The 25,574-nt window shown below is 43.0% G+C and overlaps 1 protein-coding gene across 14 annotated transcripts in view; it reads left to right on the top strand.

Annotated features, from left to right (window-relative positions):
- Positions 1-25,574, top strand: part of SGMS1 (sphingomyelin synthase 1) — a 225,450-nt gene that overhangs the window by 198,197 nt on the left and 1,679 nt on the right. For all 14 annotated transcript variants that reach the window (XM_081157505.1, XM_081157514.1, XM_081157515.1 and 11 more), the window contains 3 exons: positions 8,415-8,532; positions 21,193-21,346; positions 24,777-24,943. In XM_081157505.1, coding sequence (XP_081013631.1) covers positions 8,415-8,532; positions 21,193-21,346; positions 24,777-24,943 — 439 coding nt within the window. The remainder of the gene's footprint in view (positions 1-8,414; positions 8,533-21,192; positions 21,347-24,776; positions 24,944-25,574) is intronic.

Genomic DNA, 25,574 nt, shown 5'->3' with positions numbered 1-25,574 from the left:
GGACAGTGGGGAGGGGGTTTAGATGGGATGAGTGAAAGAGGCCTCTAATGAGGTGACAGTTGAGCAGACACCTGAGCCAAATGAGGGTGAGTGCCTGCAGAAGTTTGGGGCCAGAGCAGTCAGACAGGAAACAGAGCAAGTGCAGTGCCCCCGGACTCACTGGAGAACAGCTGAGGGCCCGCGAGCAGTGAGCTGATGCAGGTGGTCACGAGGTGTGGACAGTGGTTGGGTAGGTGTCGTCAGCCAGGGCTAAAGAGTTTGGATTGATTTTGTTCCAGGTGTGGTAAGTCATTAGGAAAGAATGCTATGAACAGATTTCTATTTTAAAAGATTCGCTCTGGCGGCAGTATAGAGAATAGGGAGTGTGATGGAAGCTGGGGACTGGTTAGGATGCCATTGCTACAGTCCAGGTGGGAAATGGTCGCAACCCAACTCATCTAACGTGTGGCCAGTGAATAAATTTTGTGCTGGGGCGGTGGGAAGGGATGAACTCTGAAGAAGGTTTGGTTCCTGTTTCATTCAGAGCTGCTTATCTTTTATGGCTGTAGGGCTGCCTTCTGTCGTAGTATCTTCCTCACGCAGGGTTTTTGGGCCTCTCTGCGAATCCCTGAATTTTATGGGGAGATAGAATTCCCTAACTTGGGAGCTCTCACAACCTTGCTTGAATGTATTTTATTCAGGGCAGAGCCCTGTGGTATGCATATCCTGGTGTATGTTTTCTACCTGGCTTCTCGTGGACCAGACATTTGCCTAAAAAAAAGTAGTGTAAGTTAGTTGTGGGGGGCGGATTGGGTAAGGATGACTTCATGTTGTGGGATTTATTGGTCCGTTGGTGGTGTAAAAATGTGAAGAAAAAAGAAAAGGAGCCATTGGATAGTCAGGGTGTGGGGTGGAGTGGAAAGAGGCCGGCGATTGAGGCACTGGATATGGGGTAGAACATTCTGGCATGAACCAGTCGTGTAGAGTTACAGAGAGATCGGCAGAACAGTCACTGAGTAGGTTCTTTGCAAACTGATCCCATGTCGAAGGGGAAGGAACCGGAGAAGGGAAACGGTGTTGGCAGATCCTGCTTAGGACCTGTTGTGACATCTGTATTGATTTAACTGTTCCAGGGGCTTTGTCTGTCCCACTGAGAGGAGCAGGTATAGTTTCCCAGTATGGCTTTTCTAGGACTGCACTCCCAGAGGACTGGGATGGGTTTTTAGATGTCTGGCAGCAGTGTGTATTGTATCTTCAGAGACCACTTAGGAAAAGATTTGTTTCATATTTTAACTTTTGATAAATGCTCTGGCTTTGGAGCCATTATTTGTTAGGTGGGTATCTTCCAGCATAAGAAAGTTTATCTTATAGCATTTAGCTCTCTTATGTGAATGCAATCTAATTTCCAAGAACATATTCCTGTACTGATTGGGGACTGCTGCTCCAGATGGAAATTTGATTACTTTTGGTTTTTGTCTTATTTAGCAGACTAGACTCTCCACTGACACTTATCTTTCATTTTACCCCATTGTAATTCTATCAGCACTGCTTTTCACATTAAGTTGATTGGATCAATGTACTTATCTCTTTTCCTCTTTAATCCCTAAGGTAGTTAATAACCAGTTATTGTCAACATTTTTCCCATTGTTTTTAAGCCTTTGATAGTTGTGATTAAGTTAAGTTCTTAAGAGTTCTTGGTAATAGAGCATTTGATATGAAGCAGGCCTCTTCAGGTTCCTGTTCAATAGAAGTTATTGTTCAAGTTCCAGAAGAGCCTTTTCCTAAGGCCATTTCATTTCATTATAAATTGACTTTATGTGGACCACAAGGCTAGTCTCTAATGGTGCTTCAGGGCATCTTTACACTGAGTTATTTACCAAGAATTACAGAATACTGGGCACTAGGATGCAGAAGCAAGCCAAGAAAGCTGCACCGAGGTTACCTTCTGAGGAATTTGTTCTCATTGTAACACCTCAGTTTTTGAAAGTGTGTTATTCAAACTCTATCCAGATATAAAACGTATGAGGACACAAAGCCTCTCGTGTTATTGACACTTTGGGGGGCATCTCTCTCATTAATTAATTGGCTGATCAGGGGTCATACCCCTCTCCAGCAATACAACAAGGTAAGAGCTCAGGGAGCATCTCTTGCCCTCTTGCGTCTCCCTCTACGGACGCTAGCTGCGTCTATTTGGTGCTCACTCAAGGTCTGTTTTCTTCTGCTGCTGTTCACCCATGTTACCAACAGTCATTATCGTCCTATCAAATGGCAGATTCCAGCCAGCTGATACTTGGGTACAAGAATTTTTTACATGCACTGTGGTGTTTGATCCAATCTCCTCTCAAAATAAGTAGTGTTGTTCACTCTCAGTGAAGGTAGGTGAGACTCGGCAAAGCTGTTGACCTGCCCAAAGATCCCACATGGTATATTTTGGGGATTGAAGGCACTTCAGTATAAATCCTGTCTAGGTCCTGGTATAACAGGCACTCATCCCCTGGTGTTTTCTTAACAGATATAGTGGCACAGATTCCATGTGCATAGGACAGATAGAATGAAGACAGACCAGTTCAGTGTTTGATAATAAGGTTCATGTGTCATATATCATCTGGGTCACGTGCACATTTGCCCCAAAGGGGACCTGCCAACCCTGAGAGCCAACGTATCTTGTGTTCCACCATCGTTTGTAGAAAACATACTTCACTCTGTCCTTACCGACTGCTATAACCTCCTGTAACTTCTAGGTGTGGCATGAGCCCTCCTCACTACCAGTCTAGGAAGTCTCCTTTGCCACCAACTTCAGCCACGATTTTCTGCTGAAGACCACAGGCCAGGAGTGCCCAACCTTGTTCTTTTCCTTCCTGTTTCTAGTAAGTTTTCGCCTCTCCCATTAATTGTGACTCATTGTCCATCCGAGCTGTAGAGCCTGGGCTGAGGTCCTGCTTTCTGTCCTTTCCTGGGGACCTTCCCTGTCCCATCCCCACAGTTTGGACCTGTGGGGTTTTGCGGGCCCGTCCCTCACCTCTTTCACCAGGGGCATTGTTGGGAGTGGGAAAGGGCAGTCACTCTAGGGGCTAGATGACAGACTCAGTCCCGGGCTCTGTCCACTTCTTACTCTCACAGTAGCTAATTGGTAATCACCGGGCATGCTATAAAATAGAAGGCAAATGTGATACCATTTAAAAGTACACATCTGGCCTGTCTGTCAGTCCCACCACTTCTCACCACCGCTGCTGCTGCCCTAGGTCTACCCACCGTCATCTCTTCCTGGGGTTGTTGCAGGAGCTTCTTGCTGGTTGCTCAGTCTCTGTTCTTGCTCCCTGTAAGTCACCTGCCGACCTGGCAGGCAGAGTGTCGCTGTAAGAGGCAGTTGGTGTATGTCGCTCTTCTCTCACCTCATAATAGCTTTAAGGCCCAAGTTCTCATGGTGACCAAAGAGGCCCTGTCAGACCCGGCGCCGTGTCCTCCACTCCCTGGCCCCCTTGCTGGTCAGCAAACACCCGCACTTGCTAGCCTCTAATTTGGAGTCTCCCAGATATCCTCATGGTAACCCCCTCAGACACAGGGACACCTTCTCTGACCAACTTAGCCCAAATGGCACTCTTGCTTAATTTTACCCTTTAGCACGTATCTAACTTGCTCTGTACAGGGTGGGGAAAAAGTAGGCTTACAGTTGTTCATATGGAAATAACAGTCATTAATAAATAATAGTAAACTCTGTGTTGCATGTACTCTCAACGGTTAACCTACTTTTGCCCCTCCCTGCATTGTATTTATTTACCTTGTTCATTGTCTGCCTCCCCCACTGAACATAAGCACCCGAGGCAGGCTTTGGGTCCATTCTGTTCACTGCTCTATTTCCAGTGCCCAGAATAATGCCCAGCACACGGGTTTTTGTTATGTAAATAAATAACAGTAGGGAGGGAGCAGATGCAGGGTGGAGGGGGTCAATGGCGGAAGCAAAGGGGGATATCTGTAATACTTTCAACAATAAAGATAAAAAAAAGTACTGATAGCAGCAGCTAACATTTTTTGAGAGCTCCTAGTTACTGTGCCTAGAATTCAATGAGTGTTAGTCACTGCTGGTGATGTATATGGTTATTATGTTTTTGGAAACCTGCTGTTAAAAATGAGAGAGTGTTACTTTTAAGGGTAATCCATTAGCCCAAGAGCAAATATTAATTGTTCAGTTTCACTAGCTGTCACTGCACAAGCCCCTAAAACTGTGATTTGGGTGGGTAAGTTTTGATGAAGGGAAGGAATGAGGAAAGATGTGGGTAAACATACATATTTGCATTATATCATACATATTTGCATTACATATTTGTATCGTGTATACACACACGTTTATACACGTGTGTGTATATATACACATATATACATATATTACTTTTGTTAATAGCCTAAAATACCAGCGAGAAATATAACTCCCTTTGTTTTATACATATGTATGTAGCAGTTTGTGGATGATACTTGATTTTAATTCTTCATAACTGTCTCAAGTAGATCATATTGATGTTGTCTTTCAGATCTTATAAAGTAACATTTCTTGTTTACCTTATTATAATCTATATTTAAGTCAGGAAATAATACTTTTTAAAAGGTATGTTGGGCAGAGACAATTTTATAATGTGAGCTGCTCTTTGCAAGTCCCCTAAACCAATGTGGATCATTTCTCAAACTTAACTATTGCAATTTATTGCATATTTTTTATATGGGGCTTAGAAGAAAAGTCTAAGCCACTGACTTTTTTAAACTTGAATTTAGTGAAGAGAGTAGCTAATGAAAGTCAGGAGACCTGGGTTTTGTATAGCTCTCTCATTGACTGACTCTGCGGTCCTATGGTAGTACTCAAGCTCTTTACACCTTAATTTTCCCTTCTGTAAAATGGGATAATATGTGCTAAACAGAAATGTGGTTAAAATACTTAACACCAAAGATGTGAAATCTCTTGGAGTTGGATTTTTAAAAGGAAAAAAGGCACTGTGCGTGTATAGACACATTTCTGCACTGGGAGCACGGGTCTGTGTCATTCTCCTGAGTCACAGCATGCGATCGCCCAGTGAGTGTGCAGGAAACACTAAATGAGTTATAGGACTCCTAGGAGAGCATATATTTTTACTTTTCTGTTTGTTCTTCAGCATTTATTCTTCCCCTTTGATTTGTTTTACAAACCTTTCCTTGGAATTTTCTTTCCTGAAATACTGAATGAAGCCTGGGTTTTCATGACCGACCATCTGGGGCAGTTGAGACCCTTGCGATGGGTAGAAAGCTTTCAGGGCAATGTGGAGACGGGTGAGGAAAGGGAGAAAGATGCAGAACTCATGGTCCCAGTCTCCAGGGGTGAACAGCCTAAGTTTGATGAGTGAATGTAGCAATCTCAGCAAGTGTTGTAAATTAAAATATAAGTGCAAAAAGGGTGCAGAGTGAAGGATAGGTCAGGTTAATTCTGGGAGATACATGGAGGAGTTTAAAGGGCAAACGTTTATGGTAAGAAGCAGGTAAGGACTATCAGAGGGAGTAAGAAGCGAAGCTCTATAGCACAGAACTGTATGGTATTGCCTGTATCACAGGTACCATTGAAAGTCTTACTGGGACTAAAAGGCACAACTCTGTTTAAGAGCTGCCCATAATAGAAGAGACAAGACCTTCTGTTGGTAATGGTGATGCTAGTCTTTCAACTAAAAATACCTTAAAATAGAAACCAAGTTTTGAAGTGATTTGGAGGGGGACGTGGCTCCATCCAGTTGGCGACACCTGGAAGGCTCCATGCAGAGGTAGTATTTGAACTGGATTATAGGATAGGATTATAACAGATGATATAATGGGAAAGGCCAGGGAAAGATATTTGCTGGCAAAGCAAGAAACTGGAGTTTTAGGGCACAATGAGTGGCTTATTTTGCCCAGGGCAGTGGGATTCAGGCCTGCAAGATAAGACATAAGGTAGCTTGGGGTCATGTGGAGGGGAGTCCTGGGAGTTTGAACTTCAGTAGACAGTGGTGGGTCGTTGTCATGATCTAGGGTCTCCAAGGGCTAGTAGTAAGGAATTAAAGGGAGGGAAGCAGATGAAAGAAACTCTGGAGTTGACTTAGCAGAATGTAGGGGATGGAGGGAAGAATGGGACTCTGAAGAAACTAAAACAGAAAGGTCAGAGCGAGTACCTGGAACTTCTTTAGAGTAGGTGGAAAGATGACAGGCATTGTTCCAGGAGTCCACGCCAAGGGAATGGCTGTCACAGAGGTCCTGCCTGAGGCAGGAGGGACTTTGGGGTGTTCAGAGTACCAAAGGCATCCGCCTGAAGCTGGGTTCTAGAGAATGGTGGGACAGCAGCGGAGCTCGAGGTTGAGCGGAGGCGGCCAGGTCATCTGGGGCCTCATGAGCTTGGTGAAGGGTTTGGATTTTGTTCGAGATACATTTGGCAACCACTGGAGAGTTTTAAAGGGCACACGCTGTTTAACTATTTCCAAAAAGATAATTCTGGCTGCTCTGTGTGGAGTAGATTTTAGGGAGACCTGAGTGGAATTAGGGACAACAGGTGGAACGGAAGGTGGCTGTGGAAGTTCAGGTGAGAGAGAACGTTGAGGCGTGGATGACAGTTCAGCATGACTGAGTAAACTAGGGAGTGGGGGTAGAAAGCAAATCTGACGGCGCAGACGGTGCAGACAGTAATGGGAAAAGGGGTACACTTAATGTTGGATGTGTAGAAGGATTTTTCAGAACTTTAATAACTAATACAGTTATTAAATTATCACAATGCTTACTTTTTAGAGTTCTGGGTGAATATGAAATGTTAAATACTAACTGAGTGAAAAATCTGACTTAAGTAGATTTTGAAATGTAGCTTTAATGTCATAGAATGTTTGCTCACCTCTAGGTACACAGCAGTGTAGTCTCCAAATAAAACTGGGATTTCTTACACCATTTGAAGCAATTTCCTGAATCCTTTTATCTTGTGTAATATATTTATATTTTAGCTTAAACTGTCTGAACCACAGTTTCCCCACCTGTAAAATAAGGATCACCGTCGTGCACTGCAGGTTGTGTTAAGAATTAAATGGCACAGAACTTGGCGTATAGGAGAAACTTGGTAAAACTATAACCACTGTTAACACCCTGGGGAAATACCTCAGTAGCATTTCTCTGGTTCATAAGAAAGAGACATCCTTTCCTCCTTTTGCTGGCTCGGAAGACCAATTTCCAAGGTAACTAACTGAGATGGTCAGGCCACCAGTAGGTCTTTGGTGAAGGTGGAGCTAGCATCTGCGTGAAGGGAAGCTGAGCGCTGCCTTGTCCATGTTGCATGTACTGGCGTTGCTCTTCAGAGGCCTGAGTCGGGCACCTGAACTGCACCGGCTCCATGCTGCTCCGGAGATGTGACCTCCCCGAGTCTGTGTTAGCTGTGCTCTCCTGCTTGCTAATGGCCCCGTAATTGGGATTGTTGCTTAGTTCCACTGCTGTGTTTCAGGACCTGTTTGTTTCTGAAAGCCAGTGTCCTCCACAAAGAGCTTGCACACCAGTTGTGAGCACTGAATGAGTTGCATTTATTTCTAGCTATGGGTTAGTTGAAAGAGAAAACAGAAGAATGTTCCAGTATTTCAGTATCACTTTCTAATATAGTCCTTTTTTTCACTTAAAAAAAAAAAAAATTTTAGATCTTTGTACCAAATGTGAAGAACAGTGTAGTTCTACTATTCTAGGTCTAATTTCCATAGTATTAGGTTCTGAGTAGTTTTTCCTTTTTAAGTAGGGATATTTATTTGTTTATTTTAAATATATCTTTATTGATTTCAGAGGGAAGGAGGGAGGGAGGGAGAGAGAAACATCAATGATGAGAAAGAACCACTGATCGGCTGCCCCCTGCACGCTCCTTACCCTGGGTCAAGCCCGAAATCTGGGCATGTGCCCCGACCGGGACCTCCTGGTCACGGGATATATAAATAGGGATATTTTAAAAAGTGAAAATAAAGTTTTCTGTATGGACATAACATACTATTCTGGCAAGTCTTAATAATTATCTATAAAACACGGACACTTTTACTCATACTTCTTTTTAATGACATTTAACAAATGTGTTTTTCTCTCAGAAAAAGTAGTAACGAGCCTATTACTCAAATGCTTGGGAGAAGAAGCGATAAGGGGATAAAAAGAGATAAGGGGAGTCTGTGAGGTGACCGTCATTGCGAAGTGTGAGCAGCTGGGCAACAGGCTCCTTTTTTTTAGGCTTTTTTCTAATGTAAAGGAGAGAGGTATCCCCAAGGGGAAGAACACCACTGAGCTGCTGAGAATTAGAACCCTACCTGCTATTAACTACAGTTTCAGCATTCTGATTGCAAGCTCTCAAGTCGTTCTTTGGGTTTGTTTTATTGGGTCACTGAAAACTTAAAGAACATGAACCTGCGGAATTTCGTGACTGAGTGACTGTTTTTCCCTTTTTCTAGGTCTATTATTAGCAGAAGATTTTTCTGCATAGTTGGCACGCTGTACCTGTATCGGTGTATTACAATGTATGTAACTACACTCCCAGTACCTGGTATGCATTTCAACTGCTCTCCGAAGGTAAACCATTCCTCACTGTAATTACCCTTTTTGTTTGTTTCTCCTCTTGCCCCGGGTTCCTTTGACTAAGGCAAAATCTCTTTAGGATACAATCAAGTCCCTCCACCCCCATCTGGGAATGATACTGAGCAACATGGCCAGGCGGCCCCACCCTTCTCAAAATCTCCAAACCCTGCCAGTGCTTCCCAGCTGAGAAAATATGTGGTCGAGTCAGTGCTGGAAGCAGTTAAGCTTTGTGTGTGGGTGTAGCTCTTTGGTTTCCTGCCACATTTTTAAAATAATCGTTCTCTCCCTTGACACAGATCCAAAAGCTTTTCGATTGCTCTTCCCTCTCCGAGATGGAAAGTTCGGTTTGAAATGATATTTGTTCCTTCTTTCTATGAATCCCTTCGGTGGTAATTGTAACAGCAGAGCAGGGGACACTGCTTCTGCCTCCTTGCACCCTCCACCCACCCAGGCGAGATCGCCACTCTCGAGGCAGATTTTGCAAATACGCTGATCTTCTCTGGTCACGTAGAAGCCTTTCTTTAAAATAAACTTCATTCCTCTCTTACTGTCTCCCCCGTTCCATCAGAGTCATATAACATTCCTTCCCCCTAACCTTTATCTTGGAATAATGTCCGCTTGGGAGACCACTGGAACTTTATGAAATAATAAGCAGAAGATTTGGTTTTAAAAATGTTTACCCATGTTATAGGTCTGATGCAAGAAGTAGAAGAGACCAGTTTTCTGGACTTGGTTGGGAGAAAAATATGGGCTACTTTAGAGTGTTTGAAATCGTTCCTTTGCATTGCACTTGTGCAGGTGAAACCGCACCCTTTCAGGTCACCTCTTTGTACTTTTGTTCCTTCCAGGAGAGAGATATTTTCTCTGCTAGAACCCTGGAAGAGGGCTGAAAATGGACTTTGGATTTTTAAAGTGGTGTCTTTAGCATTTGAAATTTCGGATTCCTTTAGGTTATTTGCTTACTATGGTCCCTCTTTCTTTTTAGACTTCTGTATGTGCTCAGAGAGGTAGCTAGTTTCTTACTTTGCTCTTTCTGTTTTTCTGCAAACTCTTTCCTTAACTCTGGAGAAGCCGCCACAAGGAATGAATGAATATTCCCAGTGTTCCACTGTGTCAGTCCTACCTCTCTGTTCCTCCCGCGTTGCTTTTTCTTCCACTTGTGCAAAGAAGCCAGCCTCACATCTTCTGTATTCTCTATGGACTCTCTCCAGCATTAGCCATAGAGCTACTGAGCTGTAGAAATACCTTGTTATCACTGAGGATCCAGTGTTGTAGACTCTTGCTGGGAGGCTGGCTTGTTAGCAGTATGTTCTCAGTAGTAGGCTGACTATTAAGGGTATATTTTCCTAAGTTTAGTTCTTTAAAAAAGCCTGTCTATGCATTGGGAGGTTTCTCCACCAAGGAACATGTCATGCCAATTTAGTGGGATGTGTGATCTGGCCAAGCACACATTGGAGATGGATCCAACACCATGCTGGGTAGCCTTTCTCCCGACTCGGGCTCTTACTGTGTTTCTTCTTAGGAGTTCTGCAGCTCCTCTCAGCTGCTGGCCAGCACAGGTCTGTTGGCATTGGCACTTACAGAGTCAGCTTCAATCATCAGCATCTCGAAACAAGATCTGTAACTAAAAAATAGCCTGTGGGTTTTCTTGGTAAAGGCAGAGGTATTAGCAGGAACTATATGCAAAAACCACACCCAAACATGTCACTCATTTAGTGTGTAGCCAGAAATCCCAAATAGATACATCATTCTGTGACTATCTAATAGAAATTGAAAATTTTCAAATAAAGTATACAAGAGAGGGTGGAATATTAGCACACCTTAGCAAACATTATCAGTTAAAACTCATTAAGTCTAATTACTTCATTTGCAGAACAGGGCTCTTGGAAGAAAGAAGTCAGAAAACAGTTTTTTATTCTGAAAATTTTGAAATGTATCCCAAAGTAAAAGACTAGTGTAAGGGACCTTTGTATACCCGACACCCAGATGCAGTAATTATCAAGATTTGCTGCATTTGCTTCATCTGTTTTTTCTTTTGAAGTATTTTTTTAATCCCGGACAATGTCATTTTATTGCTACATACTTTTGTATACATCTAAAATTTTTAGACATTTTGTTGCATAACTAACTATAATGCTGTTGGTGCATTCAACATGATTAACAGTAATTCTTTGGTATCACAGTGGCCATTTCATGGAGTACCTTGGTTGTCTTAAAATGCCTTTTTCTGTTTACATTGGTTTATATAAATTAGGATCCCTTTACATTGCATATAGTTGTTCTGTCTCTTAAGTCTCTAATCCTGGACCAGCCCTCTCTCTCTCTTTTATTTTTCCCCATCAGTAACTTGTAGATCAGATCAGTTGTCTTGTGGAATATTCCACATTCTGGATTTGTCTGATTATTTGTTTCTAGTGTCAATGAACTTATTCCCCTTTCCTGCATATTTCCTCTAAATAGAAAGTTGGCTCTGGAGACTTCATTTGATTCCATTTTAACTTGTTTGGCAAGAGTACTTTGCAGGTGAAACAGTGACTCCTGAAGCTAGAGAGAAGGGTGAGCAAAGCCCTCACAGGCTCGGGGCTGCCCGTGGAGTGGCAGGTCAAGCTTAAGGAATTCAGTGGTCAGCCAAGGGCTAGGAGGCTGCACTGCACAGTGTCAGAGAGAGAGCCGCACACCTGCTCTGTCTACTTGAGAAGCATATCCAGGGCTGGGTTTCAGAATTGAAAGGAACCCTAGGAGAAGTCATCCCATCCAGAGTTCTGTTTGATCTCTCAGTGTCTTCACCACCAGACCTTGGTCAGCCTCTCACTGAACCACTGCACAGAGAGGGGATTTACTACCCTAATACCTACAGACCTACCCAGTAGTTAGGGTGACCTTGCACAGTCACTTACTTGTTGTGTGGCTGTTGCATTTAACTTCTCAGAACCCAGTTCCCTTATTGGCAAAACAGGGCTAAAAACACTTTTTATATCTGTCTGCAGGAGCTGTGAGTGAAAGAAGGCGGTGCTAGGGGTTCTGTTGGTGTAAATGCTGCTATACAGAAATAAGGGAACTTGGTGTCACATCGCGCTTCGACCCCTAGACTTACTTGCCCAGCATTTGTAAAATGCTGTAATGAGGGCCTCAGGCTAAACCACTGGCCCGAAGGGTGGAAAGGAGGAGACAGATTCGAACCATGTTTAAGTGGCTGAATCAGTACAAGTTGGTACTAAATCTGGTGTAAGGAATGGGGATGGAAAGGAAGGACTTCAAAGGCGATGGGTTTACCACTTCGATACTTCTAAGGGAAGGAGGAAAGGAGGTTGACGACTTCAGATTAAACAAATAGAGTCTGAGGTGCTTGTGAGATACCTAAGTGGTGATGTCCAGGACAGTTAGCAATGTAGGCCTGAGGTTGAGGGGAAAACCAGAGGTAGAAATTAAACATTTGTGATTCATCATAACCTAGATGGTGCCAAAGCTGTGTGTTTTGATGAAAAGACCAGAGGCAGGACAGAAGAGTACAGTGTTTCTAGAATCGGACGTTACTCCTTGAATAGAGACAGCATTCAAGGCCTGTCTGGTGGTGGATACCCTTACAGTTATCAATCATGACTGAACTATACAGGGGAAGGGAGTTGAGCTTTAGAATAGGACTTTCTGTTTAGCACAGTCATGTGAATTTAAACTTGGTTCTGCCATCATATTAAATGCCATAATTAGTATACTTAATTCTTCCCTTAATGCCAGTACTCAAAATGCATGGCTGCTAGGAAACGCGTTCCAACAAGTGTGCCGTAGTAATTGTGAAAATCATCCCTATTGTTCGTTCATTCGGTGGTGGTGTGCTCGTCACTTCACAAAACGTAATAGCTTGGAGAATAACCCTGTGAGATGATTATGTGAAGAGGAAAAATGCTCTTGCAACAAAGACAGCCGCTGGGAAAGGGGAGCGGGTGTGCTCGGCTCCTAGATCAGAATGCCCGGGGAGCACTTGCTTATATCCCAGCGTACGGGTGCACCAGGCTTACACTACCTTGTAAGTTTTTGCTACCTTGATTAGCCCATGCTAATCTCATCACAGCTTTTCTCCAAGGAGCACATGTACAAACGCAAAAACAACCTCTTGTCATCTTGTTCCAATTGTTTAGGATTCTGTTAAAAAGTGAAAAAACAAGGCAGAAACATTTGAGTATTCTCTGGTGGCCTATGCTTTCTATAAGAAGTTTTTTTCTAACTTTTTTAGCAAACTCCAAAAGAGAGAAAAAAACAACCTATCTTAGGCACCAGATACACCGACAGCCTACTTATGAGTTAATCTAGTGACTAAGCATTAAAGTGAGGTGCCTGTTGGGTTCTGTTTTATAGTCTCCATGGTGAGCTTAGACTTGAAAACCTTCGAAAGGAGTTATGTTACAGGCAGGGTACTTAGCTGGCTAATGCATTAATCTGACAGTATTTTCAGTGAAATGATTCTCTTGAACTTGAAAGACATGCTTTTTGTTGTTGTTTTTAAAAATCCTGTAAAGCACTTGAACGTAGCCCACCATTGGACAAGGGCTATGTCTGGGTGGCACCCGAGGTTAACTGAATTGTTCAGTGCAACACTAAAATACAGAGGTAATAACAGAAAGACCTGTGCATTCTCTTCTGTCCCTGCCAGTCTCTCTGCACTGCACAAATGAGAAAGGTCAAAGCACGTCCTCTAATTCACTGCTAAGCCGTGATGCGACAGTCATCAGTCTGAAAGGTCTCTTTTTCTGGCGTGAGTTCAGTCTTACAAGGCAAAGACTCATTGCTATTTAGGATTTTTAACGTACTTTAGTTCTTTCTCACATTCTCAGGTAACCACTTGAGGGTTCCAAGCTGCCCTCCATGCTCACAGATTTTGATCCTCTGGCTCCTGCTAACCTTATCAGTATTTCAGAATATGGTTTGCATCCTGTTACCAAAATAGCTTCATGTCATCCTGTTGCATTGTGTGGAATTTAAATCGTTAGTGCTTGATTTTACCTAATTTTCTGCTTGCCCGCCAGTTTCCTAAGGTCAGTGTACTTTTCCTTTTGTTCATTTTCATTTTTTCCTATTTCTTGCATATAATTTCCAGTAACCTTTCCCCTTCCAACTCTCTTCTTCACTTTCCCATTTCTCTCTCCAGGCACAAATTATTTCTTTCTCTTAAAAAAAATAAAATAAAATAAAAATCTTTTTTTTCTATTTTAAAGAAACTGCACATTCATTATAGAATCATTGAAAAAATACAAAAAGAGGAAAATTTTTATGACCACTCATGGCCCTGTCTATTATTAATGTTTTAGTAGATGTATTAGTTCCTTATGTGTATTTTTCTTCTGATTATGATTTCTGTAGAGTTACTCCTGTTTTCTTATAGGTAACATTTGATATATGCATTTGGCATGATTTTATAAACCCCAAACTTTTCTAAATGCTTTTCTTATTTACGGCAACTCACCAGGGAGAGTCACACTTAAAGACTGTGTGGCAGGGAGTTTGTAGATGTGGGTACTATTGATAAACACGCAACTTGCTTATTTCCTGAACAAACATTTCTAGAGAACCAATCCTGTGCAGGGTACATTTTGAGGACACACAAATATATAAGACAAGAGCCCCTCCCCTCATAAATGGGCCCCCAGACGCCATGACAGACATGTGACCAGCAGGTTACGCTCTGACTAGTTCAGTCCCCTCTGCCATCGGTGTGTGCAGCTCAGTTGCCATGGAAGCACAGAAGAGGGTGACACACTCCCCTGGGAGTGTTCGCTGCACTGAGGAGGGGCCATCTGAGCCACAACTCAAAAGGATGAGTAGGAGTTGGCCAAGTGGAGTTGAAGGGAGGGAGAGCTTGCCAGGTGGAGAAAACAAGAAGGGTGTGAGAGAGTCTGGGGAGCAGGTAGAGTCAGATGTGCCTGGGCTTGTGATCCTGTGGGTTGAGTCGCCAGAGATGAAGCCAGAGAGGCAAATCGTGGGCAGATTTTATGGGGGCTTGTCACCCTTCTTAGGAGCGTGGGCTTGATCTAAGGAGTCTGGCCATCGGAAGGCAGGGAAGGTTTGAGCAGGGAGTGTTATATGACCATGCCTGTCTCTTAGGCCTCTCTGCAGTGATAAAGTAAGCTGTTGGGACGGAGGGGAGGGAGGTGGACTTCAGAGTGGTGCCAAATTATGTGTCCCTGTTTTGTGCCAGGTATGATCCTAAATGTTTTGTTTTCATTTAATCCTCACAGCAGTGAGTGGCTGCCTGTTTCCCCACAGGTCCTAATGGTACTGAGTGGCAGAGACAAGAAGTTTGGCCACATCTCGGTTCTTGGTCCTTCACACGCAGGATACAGTTGAGGCTACTTTTGCGTGGTTGTCTGAATTAGAGGTGAGGCAGTACTAGGCCGACCAGGGTAGACAGGGCTGTTTGGGGGACACTGGGAAGGTGACAGTATTTTCTGTATGGCAGCAGCTGTCTAGTATGAAAAGGTCACCAGAGGCAGGATGCGTTCACCGAGCTTCGTAAGTTACGTAAATGTCTAACCACTGTGCTGTACACCTGAAACTAATATATTGAATGACAATTATGATTGAAAAATAAATTTAAAAAAGGAAAACATTCACTGAGGAAATGCAGAGAGCCTCAGGTGACTGTACATGAAGCAGCACCCACGTGTCAGAGAACAGAGTCCTTCGTCCTGAGGAAGGTTCCAGAGCTGCCCAGACACTACAGGCCAGTGGGTTCCATTCAGAACCGTACTGTCCTGCTTGAGAGGCTCCCACTGGCCACGTTTGAGTCAATTTGAGCATTACAATGAAATAATGACAGTAATTAATTGAAAGCATTTCAAAAATTAATATTGGGGGAGAAAAAAGTCAAGTAATTAGATATAAAAGAAACATTAGAAATAGAAAAATTACCATTTTGCAACTACTGTAGTAATAATTCAAGCAGGAACTATCAGTCCAGGAGAAAGAGAAAAGCAAATGCAGCATCGAATGGAATTGGTAACGGATGGGCTAACCCGAAGAGTTCACTGTGTTCTTCTTTAGCTTTAGAAATTTTCAGCACAAAACTCGGGGGGAAATTGTTTCTTCATGGCCAGGGAGGCTAACGGATCTCTCAACACCTAAAGCAAATACGATGTTATTAAAGGCAAGTCTTGCCTGGCTGAGATACTGGATTTCTTTAATGTGACAGATAAGAATATGGGTAAATGGAAACCCATACTGACCTTTATTTAATATTTTAGGAAACCTTTGATATGCCTCCTTACTAGAGGCCATGGAAAAATTTTAAAGTTTTTTACTGGGGAAAGGGAGGCTGGTTAGGGTGAGTGATTTATTGCTGATAATTACTTAGAGGTGACACCCCACCACCAAAAAAATGCCTGCCTAATACAGGGGTTATAGGAGTTGATGGATGCGTTTGATAATGGAGACGCCAGAGAACCAAGTCCTTCAGAGCTGAGTGGAGGGGAAAGTCTTTTCAGAAGTCATATGTGTGAGTTCTGAGAGGGTGTGCCTACTGAAATCTCTCTCCTTCACATCAGTTGAGGTGGACATAATATTTGTGGGTGAAACTAAATCTTTTCAGAAGTGAAGTGATTACGGTCTGGAGGAAGTGTTCAGAAAAGTCTCTCGATCGCAGATGAGCATCTGTGAGGACTGTGTGTTTGAGGAGGACCATCCAGATTTCACTTGTTGTCTGCTAGGCCTTGAGTTCTCACTTAAGGACCCCCCCCCCCCAACATTGACTTACCCTGGTGATTGTATTGCCACCTTACGCTTGTATAGAACTTTATGCTTTAGCAGGCGCTGTTACAGCGTTGTCGCGCCTTGGTTGTGGGGCTGAGGATGAGGAAGCGTTGCTCTCACCACCTCACAGATGAGAGAACTGGAGCTAGAGGAGGTGAAGTGGTTTGTCCAGAGCCCCCAGAACTGGGGTGTGGGGTTGTGTTTATGCTCATTCTTGTTCCAGTGAAAGTAACCTTGGTAACCTGTGGAACATCGGTCCAAACAGCACAGTATAAGGCAAAGAAAGTTAAAATCAAACTAAAGACACCTTGTATAAGGAGGCAGGAAATGGGTGATTTGTTTGTGAAAGATTTCCATGACAGTCACTTTTATAGAGATGGGGAAGTTTAATTTAAACGGAGAACAGCACTTATGAAAAATAGATCTTTAGAGAATAATGAATAAATATTGTTTTAGCTACTCAACTGCTGTACATTTAAATGACACATAAAATGGATTAAGAGACATTGTTCAGCCTTTGTGGTTGGGGAGGTGTTTGCAGCAATAGCAGGCTCTCCCCAGGGACCCCAGGCAGGCTTGTTTAGGTGAGAGGTAAGACATTCAGATGGATCCCAACTGAGTCACTGTGTGAAACAGAAATACCTCTGTGTTTATTTGCTCATCTGTTAAATGGACATCATAACATCTGCATTAGCCACACCGGCCTGTGAGAACATGAGGTAATTGATAGGAAAACTCTGTTAAAAAGTTGCAATTTCTATAAAAACAAAAGGTAATGCTTTATTATGTGAAACAAGCCTACCACCCTCTTTTTTACTTCCCATTCCAGTAACAGAAGGCATGAAAAATTATAAGGGGCAGTTTTGAGCCCCTCACTGCTGCTGAGAAATCTAAAGCATTCATCAAACTTACAAACACACTGTCTTGCCCTTGGGGGCTTCAAGGTCATGCTAAAGGGCGTTTTCTTTATTCATATTAATTCTTGAGTATCCCTCATTGGTTGGGGAGGCTACAGGCCAGTTGAAATTCAGGAAGTGGCACAGTTTCGCTGTCTTGGGCCTTTGTCGCGTGGGGAGTGAGGCCGCGGGGAAGCCACAGTGCAGCTCAGTCGAAGGCTGCCGGGGCTTCCACTGGTCCTCCTGCTCCTTGACGCTTCATTCCCACAGCGTCTGACCTGTAGTCTGGGTGTTAAGAGCAGCTCGCTGCCTTGGTGTGACATGGATGATAGTGACTTGTTTGTTTGGAGGAAAATTGTTCTTCAGGAATAAGACAAAAAAATTATTTGCTCTGATGGTAGTAGGTAGATACATGGAATGAATGAACGGACGGATGGACGGATGAACGAACGAATGAATACTTTGAGACGCCTGGCCGTCCGTGTTGTTGGAATGAGGGGTTATCGATAGCGTGCCCCGACCCTAAGGCCCCCGGGCTTCTCGAGGCAGGATCCCGTTGGCCGTCCCGGTCGCCTGCCCTACGCGGGCTCGTGCGGGGCTGTCGGCGCACCGGTACCGTGTGGTTTTGCAGGCGGCACAGACGGGGAGCCGGGAACGTGGCACATTCCCAGCTAATACTGAAGAGCAGGCACAGTTATTCAGCAGCTCTCGTTTCGGTTGTGTCCAGCTTGTTGCTTTTATAAACTGTGTTGCAGTGGGATATTTGTACTTAGAACTTTTCTTCATATTTGGGATCATTTCTTTGAGGGAGACTCCAGGAAGCAATTCACTGAGTCAGAGGTGGTCGCTCTTTCGATTGCTGATCAGTATTGATGATTATTTTTGCAGATCCTGCCAATTATGATGAATATATTACTCCCCGAGTTGTAGATGAGGAAATTGAGGCGTGGAGTGGCTCGGCCGCCTAGGGGCACACAGCTCGTCGGTAGAAGAGCCCTGGTTTCCCCGGCCTGTCCCCTCCTCCCCTCCCTGCGCCGCCCGCTGCAGCATTCACCCTGTTCCCTCCTCTCAAAGGAGCCTGCTTGAGACCAGCACGCACCTGCCCTGCCGTCAGCTCTGATACTTTGGTGTGGGGAAAAACGAGCTCCTCTTAATGTTAATTTTTATTTCTGTTTATTTGACAGAGATTGGTCTTATTTACTTGACTTACATGTGCTGTGAACACAACAAAGATCTTAACTTGTTTCTGCTCCAATTGTTTTGTAATTTGTCTTGTAATTTATTGGCTTTTTAAAACATAATTAAATTTTTATATGTAGCTGTAATCATCCCCCCCCCCCCCCGGTTTCCAGCTAAGCTTAAAGAGAGGTTGCCCTTGCAGAGGTTTGGCAAACATGGAAAGATGTGTTTAAAGAAAGCTTAGGGGTTTTAAGGGAACTTGTAAGAAACGCAGCATTAATTTTTGGCTGTTTTGCCTCAATGCCATGTTTACCTCATAGTTTCTCTCTCCTCCTCTACACATACAGTTTGCCCACAAACATTTTCCTGCTAAAATGGAAGGGCAACTTATTGGGTGGTGGTGCCTGAGAATATGACGTACAGTTTTCAGAGCACAGAGTTTTGGAAGGACAATTTAGTGTAAAATGAAGAGCTACCTTAGCTTTTTGCTATAATCTCCTTCTATATATTATCCATTCTTATGACAGAACTAGATCCAACTTTCCATCTAAAACTTTAAAAAAATTATGTTTATGCATGCATGCAAATTAAAAATGAAATGGGCTTGTTATGAAAAACAGTAGTCCCCTAACCCTACTCTAACTCACTTTTCTATTCTTTAAACTCTATTAACTGAATCTTGTGGTGTTTACCTTCATTCATATCTTTAACTTTTATAGGGTGTGTGTGTGGCGGGGGGGGGGGGGTTACCCTCAGGTCTCTAAGTGGCATGGCAGTATTGTTTATGATTTCTAATATAGGCTGTCTCTATTATTGACTTGCTGCGGAAGGCCAGGATTTAGAGTCTCATGCCCTCCCCCACCAGCTTGCACCCGTTCTGTGCCTTATCCTTCCCTTCTCCCTCTCCCACACCATTCAGTCACACATTCACAGCTCTTGTTCTGTCTTCCCAGTGTAACATTCTGTCCTTGATTTAACTCAATATTCAGTGCACACATTATTACAGTTTTGTAAATGCTGTTCCCAGCCAACTCGTGTAGTTTCCTGTAATTTTCCTTTTCTGCATAATATTTTATTTCCTGTAGAATTAGTAATCGCCATGCTTTTTACTTTATTCATTTTTATGTACTTATTCACCCCCACATTGTGACTCTGCTGTCGATACATCAGGCATTGCGTGCTCTATCAATCTCATCTCCTTCAAGATGACTCTCCAGAGCTCTCACTCACCCATTTGAGAGGCTCACTTTCTGAGCTGACTGCACAGTTTTCAGCTCTCCTTTTATTGGCATCCTAGTAAATCCTGTTTCTTCCTTTTTCTGTGTTTACTGCTTTTTTTTGGTAGAGCATATCCTTTGTAATTTCCTGAAAAAGTGTACACAGGTGGTAAATATCTGAAATCTTGTATATATAAAAATGACTTTAGTTTATCCTTGGTTGGTGCTTAGTTAACAGTGTGGCTGGGTATAGAATTCTAAGTTGGAAATAATTTTCCCTCAGGATTTGGAGGCATTTTTCCAGAGCCTTCTGTTTTCCAGTGTTGCTTCTGAAAATTTCTGATTCTTGATCCTTCATGTGAAACTTGTTTTTAATCTTTGGAAGTTTTGGGGTTTCTTCTTTGCCCCGTTTCTGAAATTCCATGATGCTGAGTCTTGCTGTGTAGATGTTTTCTTCTGTTGAGCTGCGCATTCAGTGATTCCTTTGAATTTGGAAATTCATATCCTCTGTATGATGTGTTCAAACTGCCATCCTTAACTAGAAAGCTTCATAAAAAATTTAAAGGGAAATTATAATGAATTTATATTTATATGAACATGTTTTCCAAAGCTGTAATATTATCAGTTAAATGTTGAAACATGATCATGGTAATTCATTGGCCAACCAAATTTAAAAGAGTTCTGACAACCATAAAATATAGACAATCACACATTTCACTTGACAGAGCAAATGAAAATTGCAGTGAGTGAATTGTTCAAGCATATATTACTCTAGTAACCAGCCTAGACTTGTATCAGAGACAGGTAGATTTATTGTTAAACTTTTTTCACTTGTATTGAAAGGAAAACCATGCAATTCAATCCATATAATTTCAGAAGACTGAAGGTACATCCTACTCAGTTCCTTGTTTTAATTTGATCCCCCAAAATCACATACCAAAACCTGTTTATATGTTTGCCCGAACCTTCAGCTGCTTTTGCAATAGAACGGTTGTGCTCTAGGCCAAGCGTGTGAAAATACTTATTTAAAATTTCCCTAGAGATTTAAAAATTCCCCTCCAATACTACAGTAATAGGAGCAAATCAGTCAGTCTTTCTCTATAAGTGTAATAATAGTAAAAAAAAGTAAGCATCTGCTGAAATGTGCTATAAGAAGTGCTAACATCTAAGGAAAGTTCCATATGTTCACCAGCCCGAGAGCTCTCCAAACGCCATCCTTTTGGATTTTTGAGGAGGCTTTATTAGGTAGGCATGATTGATTAAGCCATTGGCCATTGGTGATTAAGCCAGAGGTGGGAAGTGGACTGAAGGCTCCAGCCCTCGCACCACCTGGTTGGTTCTGGCAACCATATCATCCTTGGGGGCTTTCCAAAAGTCAACACATTAAGGTGAGCTCAGGTGTGGTTGAAAAATGGCTTGTTATGAATAACAATAGTCACCTTTATCTTATCACTTAGGAAGTTCCAGAGGGCTTAGACGCCCTGTGCCAGGAATGGGGGCAAAGACCAAATATATAGTTCTTCTTATAAATCACAGCAGCACAAAGCTAAGTTCTGACTAGAAATACTAAGTATGGCTCACCTTCACATGGGCTAATGAGTCCTGTTTTCTTTTCCCATCAGCTTTTTGGAGACTGGGAAGCCCAGCTGCGGAGGATAATGAAGCTCATTGCTGGCGGTGGCCTGTCCATCACTGGCTCTCACAACATGTGCGGGGACTATCTGTACAGCGGCCACACGGTCATGCTCACCCTCACCTACTTATTTATCAAAGAGTGTAAGTCTCAGACAGGCTCCCGTGAGCACTCTCTTGCCTGCTGCCTCCTAGGGCCATGGGAAGTCTGGGAAGGGGACCGGAGGCCTCGGGGGACAGTGCCTCAGCCCGCCCCCGTGCCCGCACACAGCCCGCCCCCGGGAAGTGTGCAGTAGCAGCAGCTGCTCTTCTACGCTGCAGTCTCTTGTTTCCCCAAGTGCCAGCCGTAGTACTGGGGTGTTTGACAACTGCTAGAAGGAATCAGAGGAAATCTCAAAGACACAGAAATTTAGTAAATGTAGTATTGGGCCTGAGTGGATGAGGGAAGGTCATGGGTTCACTCAGGAGCCATATTTTCAAGCACCTGGCCCTGTGCTGTACCCTGAGGGTACAGTGGTGGCTCGGTGACCCTCACAGAGGCCATGGGCTCAGGAACACTAAATGAGGCAGACACTGTATGGGGAAGTTTCTTTAAAAAATGCACTTAGAATATTTTATTATGAAACACAAAAGCAAATAAAATGTTAATATATGATTAAAACCTTTTATCCCTTCCCCCTTCCCCTTTTCCTATATCATTTCCATACATGTTTTGTCCTTGTGTAGTATTATTTTATAGTTTTCACAATTTTCATAAATGGTATCATACTATATATAGTCTTCTGCCACTTTTCTCTCAGTTATGTTTTTGAAATGAGACTCTGGTTCATTTTAACTGTTGTTTGTATTACAATACTATAAATCAGGGGTGGGGAGCCTTTTTTCTGCCAAGGGCCATTTGGATATTTGTAACATCATTTGCGGGCCATACAAAATTATCAACTTAAAAATTAGCTATGAAAAAAGCTCCCAGATTTATTGAATTTCAAGTCCCGCCTGTGGCTGCCTTGATTTCACAGGCCTTTTATGGCCCTCGGGCCAGATGTTTCCCACCCCTGCTAAATGAATCATAGATTATATTTGTTCATTTATCTACTCGTTGAAAATTCAGTGTGTTCAATATTTTACTGTTAAAAACAGTCTCAGTGAGCTTTATACAGGCAGTTTCCATGAAAGAGTGACAACTAAACCAGGTTGCTGTTACCATAGAGGAGGGACATACATTGCAGTCTGGAGGTGTCTTGGGAGCATGTGGCACCTTGGAAGTTTAATTTGGTTGGAATTTAGAGTGCAGGTAATGATGAGAAGTGAGAATGAACTGGTAAGTAGGAACCAGATCATGGAGCATGCGTTAAGCCACCAGAAGATGAACATCCATCTGACAGATGGGGTGCCTATTGAACGGTTGTTCCAGTGGGGCAATGTCATCTTATCTTTTTTAGAGGGACAAACCACTCTTGCAGGATGAATGGGAGAGGGACAATATTGGAGACCAGGAGAAAAGTTAGGAGACTGCTGCTGCTGTACTCAAGAACAGAGATGGTGGTGTCTCAAACTACCATGGTGGCATTGGGGGTGGAAAGAAGTGGAGGGATCAAGGCGAGATTAACAAAGAAGGGTCCACAGTTAGCAGGATTGATTATGGGGGTTCAGGAGACAGGTGGTAGACTGAAGGGTGAATGTCCAGTTTTGGCCTTAAAAAACAACAACACTAAGATGGGGGCACAGCAGCAGCAGAAGAGAAGACAGGCTTCAGGGCACTGACCAAACAGCGTGAATTCTAACAGTGTCTATTCAGAATTGTGAGGACATGGTTCTTGTACTAGGATATAACTGGGCTTAGAAAATGGGAATGGAATAGGCCTGATGTCAGCAAGCCTGGGGGACAGATTTTCCCTCTTTCTGGTTGGTACCTGAAATCCTTTAATGGGATTAAGCATTATCTTTCTAGAAGATAATAAAGCAGTGTGCGATATTGGGTCACAAACTCTGATTTTTGAATTCTGGTGCTGTCACTTACTAGCTCTGTGGCCTTGGGAAAAACATTTAACCTTTCTAAGTCTTGGTTTCCACATTTTTAAAATGAGATACGGATAGCTATTTCATGGGTGAGGGAGAGGTGGCAAAAACTAAAATAGATGGCATACATGGACACTTCCAATAGAGTTGCATGACGAGTGAATATGTGTTGCTATATTGTTAAAGTATTGAATACAAATTTTTCTGGAAATGGAATATGGAACCCTATACATACACTAAGACTTCTACCCTGACACTGCACTTAAAATTGTAAACCTCCCCTGGCCGGCGGGGCTCAGTTGGTTGGGTGTCATCCTGTGCACCAGAAGGTTGCCAGTTTGATTCCTGGTCAGGGCACATGCCCCAGTTTCAGGCTCAGTCCCCAGTGGGGAGCATGCAGGAGGCAGCTGATCGATGTTTCCCTCTCACACCAATGTTTCTCTCTCACCCCCTTCCTCTCTCTCTAAGAATCCATAAAAACATTAAAAAATAATGAACTAAAATTGCAAACCACCCTTCACCCTTCTCATCCTGCTTATCCTGTTCAACTTTTATTATTTTTTCATAGCATTTAACACCCCTAACATAGTGTCTGATTTCCTTACTTGTCATAATTTTTTTTTTTTGCCTCTCTTCCCCACTAGGAAGGAATCTCCCCACAACGGCAGGCTCTATGCCTGTTTTGTACATTGATCTCAGCACCTAGAACAATTCGTATCCCGAGCACATTGTACATGCTCAGTAAATGCTGGTTGAATGAATGACTGATTCTTGGACCCTTGAGAATCCAACAGAATCCTGAAATTTCTCCCCTGGGGTGGGGAGGGAGGATAGACCACATTCACACAGTATTCTTCCCTACTATTTCAGACCCTCAGAAGCCCACCTATTGAGAATACAAGGCTGAAAGGCCTGTACTAATGGCGATGTTGACGCTTCCACCAGGTGATTTCCTAGCGGAGGAGCAGACGAGTGCTTATCTGACACTGCCCTACCGTTGGGAATGCACTTAGACTGGAATTTCCAGGCATTTGGATTCTCTCTGATTTGTATTTGAGAAGGTGGAAATCTCAAAGACTCAGAGTATTGTATGATTACACAGCTTGGAAAGCAAATCAGACAGTCGGTATCGATTATAACTGTTTAGTCCACGTATGTGGATCTATAGACAAAAAGATTGATTTTTGTATGGAGAATTAACCCCAAATTATTTGCAGGTAAATTAAATGTCTGCAGACAGTTTTTAAAAAAATAGACCATGATACATTAACCTGTCCTTATTTGTCCTTTTAAACTGTACTTATGACTGTGCGAATCAAGTAACAGCCAAATATGAGTTACTATTGCTAGTAAAAAAAAACTTTATAAAATAAGATGCTTCTATTCTAGCATTGGTTACAGATAAGCTCAAGCCCTTAGATTTGCTAGCTCAAGAGATTTGTTTTCAGAAGGAAGGACCCAAGGTAACTGCATTCACAATAGTAGTAGAGGTGTGGTTGGGTGCCCTAATCGGTACTTAAATAGTGGGATTATTGGCAATTTCTCCTCTCTTCAGATTCCCCTCGACGACTCTGGTGGTATCACTGGATTTGCTGGCTTCTCAGCGTGGTTGGAATCTTCTGTATTCTTTTAGCGCATGACCACTACACTGTGGACGTGGTGGTGGCATATTACATCACTACGAGACTCTTCTGGTGGTACCACACTATGGCCAATCAGCAAGTGAGTTTCCCCCCATTTGATTTTGGCTTCTGTTGCTCCTGGGTTGGGGTTACTGGCATGGCAGGAGGGAAAGCACAAAGAACCCAGATGTCTTAGGTTTCTCTTTTCTTAAGGGATAGTCAACCACGGTTATGTTGTGTTTTGCAATGCTGATCCACTTGAAAATCAAAAATGAACAAGGAATGTGTTAATAAATAAGATAGGAGATTGCATCCTCTTAGAACAGGTATCGCCTTCTCACTGCCCCTGAAAATACTTGCTTAGCTGTGCCCACCTGTTGCTTGACTTGCATTCCTGCCTTCCTCCTGCCCTTGGCCACTCACCAGCTTAATACTTAACAATTAATTACATCTGTCCATTTTCCTTGTAGAAGAGTAACTAAAACCGAGTTGAGGTCTTTATTCGTAGACAGGAGGCTGAGTGAGCCGCAGGTTTTCCTTGCACTCCTGAGTCAGAGCTACTTGCTCTTGTCCGTGGGTGTTTCCCAGTTTGCGATGAGTGCCGAGTGTAGCACGGTGGTGCGGCTGTGAAATGGCTGTGAGGGTGCATGTGGGGCTGGGCCAGGGCCCTTTGTGAATTTTAATATAAAAAAGGTTTGATCTTAAAGTGAAAGATTATGAGGAAAAGATGT

Source organism: Miniopterus schreibersii (genome assembly GCF_964146895.1).
Source record: "Miniopterus schreibersii genome assembly, chromosome: 14".
NCBI lineage: Eukaryota > Metazoa > Chordata > Mammalia > Chiroptera > Miniopteridae > Miniopterus > Miniopterus schreibersii.
This window is presented reverse-complemented; position numbering and strand designations above follow the sequence as displayed.